At 40.3% G+C, this 11525-nt stretch overlaps 1 protein-coding gene across 1 annotated transcript in view; it reads left to right on the top strand.

Moving 5' to 3' along the window:
- Nucleotides 1–3452: 3452 nt before the first annotated feature.
- The window catches only part of LOC125121994 (paired box protein Pax-3-like), a 57143-nt gene continuing 49070 nt past the window's right edge, over nucleotides 3453–11525 (top strand). Inside the window, exons 1-2 of the mRNA XM_047770258.1 lie at nucleotides 3453–3521; nucleotides 3846–3912. Coding sequence (XP_047626214.1) covers nucleotides 3453–3521; nucleotides 3846–3912 — 136 coding nt within the window. The remainder of the gene's footprint in view (nucleotides 3522–3845; nucleotides 3913–11525) is intronic.

Raw genomic sequence — 11525 nt, 5'->3', positions numbered from 1 at the left:
GAAATATTAAAAAAAAAATAGGGATTTGCATTTATCTTTCTCTAAACACAGTGTTATTTCCCGGTGTAATTTCTCTGTTTGGACTAGTAATTATAAACCCTTGCATTTGGATGTTCTTAATAGATGTTGATTGATACCATGCTATGCCTAATTTTTGTATTTGAAATATCAGAAAGTACCTGCAAAGTGCTTATTTGCTTTGTACAATCTTTTGGTCTTACTTTTGATCTAGATATAAAACAGGCAGAAGCAATGTGATTCCTGCCTTTAATGTAATAAGATTCTGGGAATTAGAAATTTCCATTTCAGAAAGTATCAGGAAGTGGGGAATGGGGTTATTCAACAATGATGTTCTGTTGGATATGTTGTGTTGGTTTTCGTGTGTGTGTGTGTGTGTGTGTGTGTGTGTGTGTGTGTGTTCATTTAGAAGCAGTAAGAGTAGGTTTTCCCTCTCCCAACAAACCAGTCTTGGAAGGTAGACGTTAGCAGCTGTAGAAGAGGCAACATATAAATAAATTTGGTTTAGGAAAATTTAAAATTTAAGATAAAAAAAGGAAGTTATAGACGTGCAAATCTGCAGGACGAAGTTTTCTTATTCCAATTCCCTGTTGAGGCCGGTTTAGCGGCTCACTTCACAGTATGCCTCAGGGTTTGAGATTTTTATAGTGTGTATAAAATCAGTGCCATGAAGTCAATCCCAGATTTGACCCAAGAGAATAAGATTCAGGGGAAAAAAAAATCCCTCAGCATTACCAATAAGAGAGCTTTTAAAAAGTACTGAATTTTAGACCCCCACTTTAGAAAGATACAGTTAGCACCCAATAAAACTCAGATTAAAAAGAATTCTCCATCTGCCCCAAATATTCTCTAATTGCAAACAATATGCAAAGTTTAGGAATCAAGTCCAAAGGTTAAAAGTTCTTGCTGGCAAGTGAAAGAGGGAGGAAAGAGGTATATTGATGCATGTCAGTTTCCAGATTCTGGGGTCAAGCTCTCCTGCCGAAAAGGAACAAGGCATCTTTAGAAAAAGTGTGATTATCAAACAACAGGGCAAAGTTTATCTCTAGGTCAATGAAAAGGGGAGGAGGGTCATCACTCAGGTTCTGAATATAAGCTTTGTTTTTAAATAAATTTGCGCAAGATATTGTTTTTAGAAAATTGCCCAATTTGTTTATTAAATATTATTTAATAATGCAATCAGAAAATTGTTCTTATAATTAATATGGAATAATAATAATAATAATAAATTTTCCATACATAATTTAATCCTCAAAACAGTGCTGTGAGGTACATATTAATATTCCCACTTTGTAGGCTTGGACACACACGTACCTCTTCTAAGGTCATAGTAAGGGACAGATAAATTTACTGTTTTTTTCCACCACTATTCTTCAAAAAAAAAAAAAAACTAGATGGTGTGATAAGAATTAGTCCCAGTTTGATTCAACATAAAATATAAATGTTCTCTAGATCACATCAGAAAATCATATCGGTTTTAGGATGGAAGGATGTCTCTCAAATATCCCCCTGCCTTGAGGCTGTTCTTCGTGTCCCTTTACTCCAGAGGGTTTGCTGTCGGTTCGTTACAAAGCCCTTTCTGTCCCCCGCCTGGACGTTGTCCCGCCCGCTGTGGTGGTGCGGGGACTCAGAGTTTGCCTGGGACCGGGATGCAGTCAGCAGCGGTGGCAGGGCGACGCGGGGAGGGCCCGCTGGACACAAAAGTGTCCTTTTCCTTTGAGATGTCTGCCCTCCTCTCAGATGCGAATTGCCCTCCACTCTTCAGGATGCCTCCCTGGTTGTTTTAGGAAAATATTGCGGTGGGCGTTAGGACTGCTGATTGCAGACATTCTGATCAGCATTCGAAAAGATGAACAGAGACACATAGTTCATATGATAACTTTTTCTACACAAAATGAGGGACAGTTTTGAAACAATGCCTGGAAAATAGACCATTTTGCAGTGGAAGTCGTTGAGGGAGAAAGTCTCCACAATTAGGGTGGCAAAACCCTCAAATATTTATTGAAGAAAAAAAATCACAGGCAATGCTGGTTTTAATATTCTAGCAGCTGCAGAGGCAGATAAATAATTGTTCTAGCCTATCACTGATGCTTAAAACATAAAAGCCAATTATTAACCCGCTGTTTGGCTGTATAAGTTACAAGTAAAGGAAAACGCAATATACCTGGAAGTGCTATGACGTCATAAATCCAATAGTCAGGCAAACAGTGCAGGACTTAAATATTATCTGGAGGCCTGAAAATGCTGAGCCCTTTCAACAACAAATATTTATTGTGTTTATGTTAAAAGAAAGCACCTTGAGAAATTCAAGCCAAGTGTAGACAATTTAAAATGTATACCTATGTAGAAGTTTATTTTTTTCCCCTCGTTTAGTAGTTTTTCCTCACCAAAAAAGAGCCCGTGGCATGGTGTGCCTGTGTGTGCCCATTTGGGGAATATTTCCAGATTTTATCAGCATGTTATATAGCACATTATAACTATTACTAGTTATATTTACTACTTCGGTTTGCCTTATTAAACAAAACTGTCTCACAACTGCAGGGTCCACTTCCCTGGTGAAGGCTGGACTGAAGTTTCGTGTTGCGTGGCCATATCTGTGCTTTTAGAGGTAGAGCCGGTCCAGGGACAGTGTAAAATTTCAGAATGGAAAGAGAGCCAATCCATCAAATTCTACGTCTGCCTTCGGAGTTGGAGTCAAGTTACGGTCCCTGAAACAAGTCGTAGAGTTGAAGCATAACATTAAGAACCCGGCCTTCGCGTTCACGTTCTGATTTTTAGGAAAAGGGAATTTAAAAGATGATTCGTTTAAACATCGCCGTTACATACAGTATTTCATTTTGGATTCATGAGAAATTGAGACTTCCAGGCTACTAGTAAAGAAAAGTTAATTCCCTGCAGTAGAGAAATCAAAGCGCAGTTTCCGAGTCTCCCGGGCTGAGGGCCTGGAGGAGGTTAGGGGGCTTTTGTGCCCGGGGGATTGTCTCGGTGGGAGTGGAGCGGGAGAGGGAGAGATCAGGAAGTGCCTGCCCCGGTGGGAGCCCCAGGGATCAAGGAGGGACCGCAGGGGGCTCTGAGAGGGAGGGGTGGCATTAGCGGGCGTGAGGAGGTCCTGCGCGGATCAGGGAATCTTCCAGGCGATGATGGTGAGCGGTCGGAGGGAAAGAATGGTTTTCTGCGGGCAGAGAAAGTCCGTCGAGGAAAGTCTGAAAACGATGAAGAGGCTCTGCCTCAAGTCAGTTTGCCCGCCTGGTGATTGATTCCGGCACACTCCCGGTCCCAGAAGAAAGAAGAGCGTCCAGGGGTTCTGAAGCTTCCAAGCTCAGGTCTGGCACAAGCCACAGGGAAGAGGTTGCTCATTTTCAAGGTGGGCTCTCAGGACACAAGTGGAGAATGTGACTGGGCTGGTCCTTGCTGCGACGTTCCCTTAAGTGCCCATGAGCGCCCTCTGTAAGATAGCACGGCCTCCATCAGGTCTTGGCGGAGCTCTGGCTCGCTTCCTCTGGGTGAGTTATAGGTATCAGAAATGCCATCATCACAACACCATGCAAAATAGGAATTATTACCCCTGCTTTACCCATGAGTTTCACATTGCTGGAAAAATGGCAGATACTGGATCTGACTCCATGTGCCTCTTTTACCAAAATCTAGCCCAGTGGTCCAACTTCACAGAACCTAAGAGCCATACCTAGAGAACCTGCGTTAGTATATATTTAAATTCTCAAGAATTTTGACCATGTGGTAAAAGCAAGATAAGTATATTATTGCAATTAACTTCTGAGTTTCTTGAATATTTCTGGGATCATCTTTAAGTAATTTTGATTTTGCAGATCTGTGGTGGAGCTCAGAAACCATCATTTTTAACAAACACCTCAGGTGATTCTGATTCAGATGCTGGTAGATGATTTGCATGATATGCCCATTTAATAGTAGTGCTAAGACTTTATCACTTAATGAGGGCTCTGCAGCTGGATACTCCTACCAGCTTCTTGAAACCTTGACTATATTTTAGGCAGGGTAGACATTTCCCACCCCTAACCTCAAGAGTGTTCTCAGTATTAAAGTCAGATCTTATGACTCATGTTTTTGAAGACCATACATACATTCCTTCTTTCTCTCCATGAAATCTGTGAATGATTTTGCCTATTGAACAAAACAAAATCTCTATTTCTCTTAATGGTGCAACTTGCCCAACTGAGTTGAGAATAGAAAGTTTAAGGATAAACCTTTAGTATACAAGAGTTTGTGATAAATGCATATTGATATTAACTGAGATATCTTACATACTTACATTTAAAATAAGAAAATAAGATCTCTGAGAGATGGTCCAGTGGTCTCAGCCAGCCACAATACTTTCTTCCATCTTAAATAATCATTACCTTGATGGAGATGTCAGTTTAGGGGCAGACCCTGAGATGGCTCAGAGATGCATTTGAGATAAAGTAATATTCAGAGACTGTGGGAAATCCAGATTTCCAAAGGTCTTTCTGAATGTCTAGGAGACCCTGAATTTTAAACCTGCGGAAGAACCATTTATGTCTGAAGCATTGACAATGCTTATTGCAGGAGGAAGCATGTCAGGATAGACAACCATATTTCAGTACAACAAAAGCAATCTGAATGTAAGGTGACAAAAGACTGACAAAATGTAAGGTGAAAGAATATGGTGACAGCCTCCCCCCCGAGGCAAATAATATATCCACTAAACACAAAGTGGGATTAAAAGTCCAGCTGTTATCTAGTAAACCATCTAACATGTCTGGCTGAAAACTTAAAGTGAAACTCTCCATTAAAAAAAAAAATTGCAATTGGCATTTCCTGGAGATTGGATGTCAGATTTTTTAAAAAATTGGTATTTGCTAAACTGTGAGCTCTGTTCTGTTCACCTTTTTGCATGCACTGCTTTGCACAGATCTGGACATGGAGTAGGTACTAAACAAATATTTGGTGAATAAATAAATGAGGAGTTAGAGAAAAATTTTGTGATGAGGTTATTAAAAACTTTGACCCCTATTTTCTTTTCTGGGAAAGAAAATATATGTCTAAATGTATGTACGATGTAGGTTATGTCCTGTTGTAGGGACTCTGGTGGTATCTTTGATAACTTGTTTTATGACTGTTTCTGGTGTGCATCATTGAGGTTTATTCATATAAACAGGGGCTTGGTTAGCATGAAGTTTTGGATCCTGAATCACACCCCAAAATGTCTTCAGTGTTTGAGAAATTAGCATACTAAAGTAAAACCGGGATACATATTTTATACTTCAAAACTATAACTTACTTTTATTTTAAATTTCTATGGTACTCTACACTTTTCAAAGTCTATTCATACCCCTGTAAATCTGTTCCTTATAATCACCTACACATCTTTATTACCTCTTAACAGATGGTGAATCTGAGGGTGATACAATCTAGGCAACTGTTTCCTCAAGTCCTTGGAGTAGAATTCCAGTTCTTTCATTTGTGCTTCCTTTGGCTTCCTGTTTACCAAATAGGTAACTTTGCTGCTCTGGTGATGGCCATTTAGATAAAACAGATGTGAGGGGTAAATGGGGGCATCAGGGGGTAGGAGTGGGGAGTGAGGTGACCACTACGGTTCTAGCATTTCTGTGGGTGTAGAGGTCACTGAGTTCATGGCATGAAGATCCAAGACAATCCAAGAATCTGAAGTCAAAGCCAAAGTCAACATTAAGCTAAAGGAACCGTAGCAGTAAGACTTCAGACGACCTGGGTAACTGTTGTCCAGTTAGAAGAGTTTCCTGGTTCCCTATCTCCTTGTGAACTGAGTCATGACTTTGGTTCTTGGAGGGTATTAATTCATGAATTAGGTTTGGCACCTGCTCTGTAAAGTTGAGTAACATCATGGGGACCTGGGCCCTCCTGGGAAAAAAGATCCCCCCTAGGATGGCTTCATTCATGTATGGATATGGGGGATGACAGCAGCAGAAGACAGGGCAAGGCATCCCCCACCCATGTTTTGGAGGGATGGGACTTGCATCACGTTATGGGAAAGTGAGAATTCGAGTTTCACATTTTGTCTGCCCCTGGATGATGACAGTGGTGGTGGGTTTTGGTGGTGATGAGGAATGGGAGGATGCAATTTGACATAGAATTCACAAATTCGAGCATCTGCATGAGAAAGATATTATATCAAATCCACTTCCATGCCATACTCTGTGCCTCAGTTTTTTCTTCTGTAAAATGGGGGACAACAGTCATGTTATTTTGAAGATTAGATGAATGAAAGCAAGTAAAAATGTTTGATGGTACCTGGTGCTTATAAAATGTTGGTTATTGTATAAACCAGTTACTCTTGTATAAACCTTTTTCTATAAAGGGCTGCGTGGTGAATATTTGTGGTTTTATGGATCATTGGTCACTGTTACAACTACTCAGTTTGCCTTCATAGCATGTAGTGATAAAAATACATAAATGAGGAGTTCCCTGGTGGCTCAGCAGGTGAAGGATCTGGCATTGACACTGCCGTGGCATGGGTTTGATCCCTAGCCTGAGAACTACTGTATGCCTCAGGTGCGGACAAAATAAACAAACAAACAAACAAATAAATAAATAAATGGGCATGGCTATGTTCCGATAAACTGTATTTATGGACACCGAGGTTTCATTTAGTTTTCATGTGTCGATGTTATTCTTCTTTTAATTTGTTTCAACTAGTGAACAATGTAAAAACCATTCTTAGATCACAGGTCATGCAAAGACAGGCATTAGATCATGTCTGGCTGACCCCTGGTACAGACTTTCACACCTTCAATTTGAAGTATAATTTTTATTTCCTAATACCACATCTGTTTGTGGAAATTCCCATTATTAGAGTTCAGGTGGCAACTTCTGGTTCTGCAGCAAAGCAGGTGATGGTGTGTTGATCATTCACTGGAGATTGGATATACCCACAAAGTAGACCACTTCGAGGAGACAATTGAAGTGATGGGATAGGTGGTCCTTTAAATGCAAATGTACTTTTTCAATTTTGTGGAGTCTTGGCAAAATTTCCTGTTTAAGGAATATTTCTCAAATTATAATGTGTTAGAACTACTGAGATCAATGAAAATTAGTACTTGATCTATTTAAGTGTGAAGAAGCATGAAGACATTTAGTTCTAAATAAGTCATTTGGTGTAAAACTGTGTGAGGTCCTATGTCATATTTGGAATTTAAGAAATCGCAGATGAGATTTAAATCAGATGCAATTAAAGGAGAAATGCAGGGTAATATTTTGGTTAGTGAAATCATAAGGCACTTGTCCTGAAACAGCCATTTCATTTAAACAAAATCATTATTTTTCCTTACAATTTTGTAATTGCCCCATTTCTTCCCCTTCAATTTCTAGAGGACTACATCTGGCTCAAGCCTGGTACAAGTCCCTCTTTCTTTTCATAGTGCTTTTTTTCCAAATTTCTGTAGTGCCAGTATTTTCCTCTGCAAGATGTGACAACATTAATTAAAATGTATAGAATTTTAAGTTGTGTTTATGATTATTATTCTGATTTTTTTCAAGTTTGAGAGGGTGCTAGTAGTGTCTTCTTTTAGGCCCAAAAAGATTTCACATGCTGTGGCTAAAATGTTGAGTTGACTCAAGGTTGTTTGCAGATTCTCATGAAAATACCCAAGCTTTTTGGAGTGTTATTTCTTTTTTGGTTAATTTATTTTAAGATTTTTATTAAAGTATAGTGATTTACAGTGTTATGCTAATTTCTGCTGTATGTACAGCAAAGTGACCCAGTCATAATATACATACCTTTTATCTTTATCTTTTTTTTTTCTTTTTTGCCTTTTCTAGGGCCACTCCTGGGGCATATGGAGGGTCCCAGGCTAGGGGGTCTAATCGGAGCTGTAGCCGCTGGCCTATGCCAGAGCCACAGTGACGCGGGATCCGAGCCTCATTTGTGACCTACACCACAGCTCATGGCAACGCAGGATCCTTAACCCACTGAGCAAGGCCAGGGATCGAACCTGAAACCTCATGGTTCCTAGTCAGATTCATTAACCACTGTGCCACGATGGGAACTCCACCTTTTTCTTATATTATCTTCCATCATGGTCTATCCCAAGAGACTGGATATAGTTCCCTGTGTACACAGTAGGACCTCATTGCTTATCCATACTAAATGTAATAGTTTGCATCTACTATGGGGGTTACTTCATAATACTGGGACGATTTCCATTAATATAAAACTAATACATATTCATCGCAGAAAAAATAATATTTAAACAATTCACAAGTTGTTTGAACTGCATTCCCTTTGAGTGTAAGGAATATGCATGTGGAAGAATCACATTCAAGGTAGTGATTTCATGAGGGTGTCACAAACCTCATGAGATTCCCTACCTAGGACATGTTTGCAAGGTATTTCTGTCCCCCCACCCCCCTTTTGGCTACACCTGTGGCATGCAAAATTCCTAGGCATGGGACTGAACCCATGCCACAGCAGTGATAACACTGGACCTTTAACCCACTGAGCCAACTGGGAACTCCAAGATATTTATTTAAGGAAAGGAAAATGCATTCTGTAATTATCATGATGTGCTCTGGACTATCCATGACTTACATGATTCTGTTATCATCGTTTATAGAATGGGCTTTGCTCATAGGCTGAGGAAATGTCTACTACCCCTGATGGTTGATTTCACTGGAGTTAAGAAAGAAGCCCCCCTGGAGTTCCCGTTGTGGCGCAGTGGTTAACGAATCCGACTAGGAACCATGAGGTCCCTGCACTTTCATGAGGTCCCTGGCCTTGCTCAGTGGGTTAAGGGTCTGGCGTTGCCGTGAGCTGTGGTGTAGGTCGCAGACATGGCTTGGATCCCGCGTTGCTGTGGCTCTGGTGTAGGCCGGTGGCTACAGCTCCGATTCGACCCCTAGCCTGGGAACCTCCATATGCCGCGGGTGTGGCCCAAGAAATAGCAAAAAGACAAAAAGACAAAAAAAAAAAAAAAAGAAAGAAGCCCCATGTCCTCATGCAAGACTTCAGGTAGCTGACAGTCATGAGACTTATCTGTCCTTGCTATGTGGGGGATAGACCGAGGTGTCATTGCTGTTGTTTAGGGAGGAAGTCTGGACATAGAAAGAGTCTTTCCCTTGTGCACCAAACTTAGGGACTCCGGTTTTACCAGAGGTTCGTGAGCAAAAGCGGTTTTACAGTGAAGTTAACGTCAGAGCCCTTATTGGCAATGACTCCTTCCAAATGGGCCCCCCCAAATGTGTCACATGGACCTGTGCTTTTATCCAAAATAAGCGAATGTTGTGTCTTTGTCGTTTTTAAAAGAACTCTGTTCCTCCTGAACCATAAAATCTTCAGACTTCACAAAACATGGATCTGTATTTTGCAGGCTGGGACTTAAACCTTTTTGGAAGGGCAGAAGAAAAGCATCTTTGTTGGAAGATATGTAGAATTCTGAAAGTTGGGGGTAAATCTTCCCTAAGGCCTAAGACCGAAGAAGACATTATGGAAAGGAAAGTCTTTCTCGGGGAAAAGGGCATGAAGCTGAGCGAGGAGTGACATTGTTGGTATCTTCCTGTATTAAAAAAAATCAAGATGTTTGAGAAAAAGAAGAGCAAGTGTCTTTAGCTGATCAGACAAGAACCTCATACACTCCTATTTTCTGTAGAAAGTGAAATGCTCAACACAATGTCTCTTTAATTTAATACTGGCTATTAAAGCTTTGTGCCGCATTGTCTACTGTAATAACGATGATGCTATGGCAGTAATGATGAAGGTAAAAACACGTATGTTACATGAATGTTGCAGTTTACAAAACACTTTCACCTGTTTCTCTCACTGGTAACCACTGAAGCTGAGAGAGTCTCTTTGTTTATGGCCTTTGGATGCCTCCAAAATTAACTGGAATCCTGTGAGAGACTGAGGTAGAATAGTCTCTATGCTCCTCTTAATTATTCTTTCCTTATGTTGTGATAAAGCCATGACACCATTAGTCAGTTTCTCTTCTTTTGTGCCTTCTTCAGCATCAAGGCAGTCGAAATAACCACTGAACTTTGACACACAAAGCCATTTCTCTTCAAATGGCCTCTAATTTTTCGCTTGCAAAACGACTCAACTGGCAGGCAGAGAATCAAGTTCCCTCAAAACCTGCTCTTAGTAAGGCGATGTTTGCATTCGTTAGATTCGTCTGTATAAACTTACTGGTTGCTTTGCTGACCTCTGACTGTTTGACCCTTTAAAGGAAAAGGCACCACTGGGACACAACTAAATTTATACACATTCAAGGAAGTGGTCAATCAGAGAAATGTGTGGTTGAAAGGAGTTGACCTGAAAGTTTAGTCAGTAGTTCAGTTAAGAAGGAAACGTGCTGACAGAATGGAAATCATGAAGGACTCCTGAACTTTCAGAGAAAGGAAAGGTATTTGGGCTTGCGAGGTTCAGGGGAGGTTTCATGGAACCGGGGTTTGAGTCCTGCCATTGCATGAAGATGGGCAGAAAGGGCGTTCTAGGTAGGACAGACAGTGAGTTAAGGTGGAAGAGTCAACGTTTGACCTATCCTTGGTCCGTTCTGGCAAGCACATGGGATTCTGGCAAGTAGGTTTGTTTCCATCCAATGGGAACTTTGAGCTCCACTCAGTGAACTCTTAGCAGATATTTGTGTATATGTTCAACTTCATGTTTTCTTTTTTTTTTTTTAAACTCTAGATATCTGGAATTCTTTATCTTTGAATTTTATTGGGGTGTAGTTGATTTACAATGTTGTATTAGCTTCAGGGTTGACAGCAAAGTGATTCAGCTACACATATACGCATATCTGCTCTTAGTTCCCATATAGGTTAGTAAAGAACTTTGAGTAGGTCTCCCTGTGCTATACAGTAGTTATCTGTTTTACATATAGTTAGTTAGTTATCTGTTTTACATATAGTGGTGTATATGTGTTAATTCCATCCTCCCAATTTATCTATCCCTCCTCCCAGGGTTTCCCTTTTGGGTTCCCCTAAGTTTGATTTCAAAATCTGTGGGTTTGTTTTATAGATAAATTCTTTCATATTATTTTTATTAGATTCCACATGTAAGTGATATCATATGATATTTGTCTTCCTCTCTCTGACTCACCTCCCTTAATGTGATGTGTTAATAGCTTTTGACATTTTAAAACTGATTTACTCAGGAATATATTAAGCATTATTTCTTGTAAACTTGGTTATTAGTGCTTGCTATTTGAATATACATGTTACTTGAGAAAAGAAATTTGTGCATGATGCTAAGAAACAGGTGATCTAGAAATCATTTTTATGTATTTTTAGAGTGAAAAGTATTCTCTTCTTTGGGGGGGAGGCTGCACCTGCAGCATATGGAAGTTCCCAGGCTAGGGGTTCAATCAAGGCTGTAGCTGCTGGCCTACACAGGATCTGAGCTGTGTCTGTGACCTATACCACAGCTCACAGCAATGCTGGATCCTTAACTCACTGAGCAAGGCCAGGGATTGAACCTGTGTTCTCATGGATACTACTCCGATTTGTTTCTGCTGAGTCACAGCAGGAACTCCAGTGTT

Source organism: Phacochoerus africanus, chromosome 3 (assembly GCF_016906955.1).
Source record: "Phacochoerus africanus isolate WHEZ1 chromosome 3, ROS_Pafr_v1, whole genome shotgun sequence".
NCBI lineage: Eukaryota > Metazoa > Chordata > Mammalia > Artiodactyla > Suidae > Phacochoerus > Phacochoerus africanus.
This window is presented reverse-complemented; position numbering and strand designations above follow the sequence as displayed.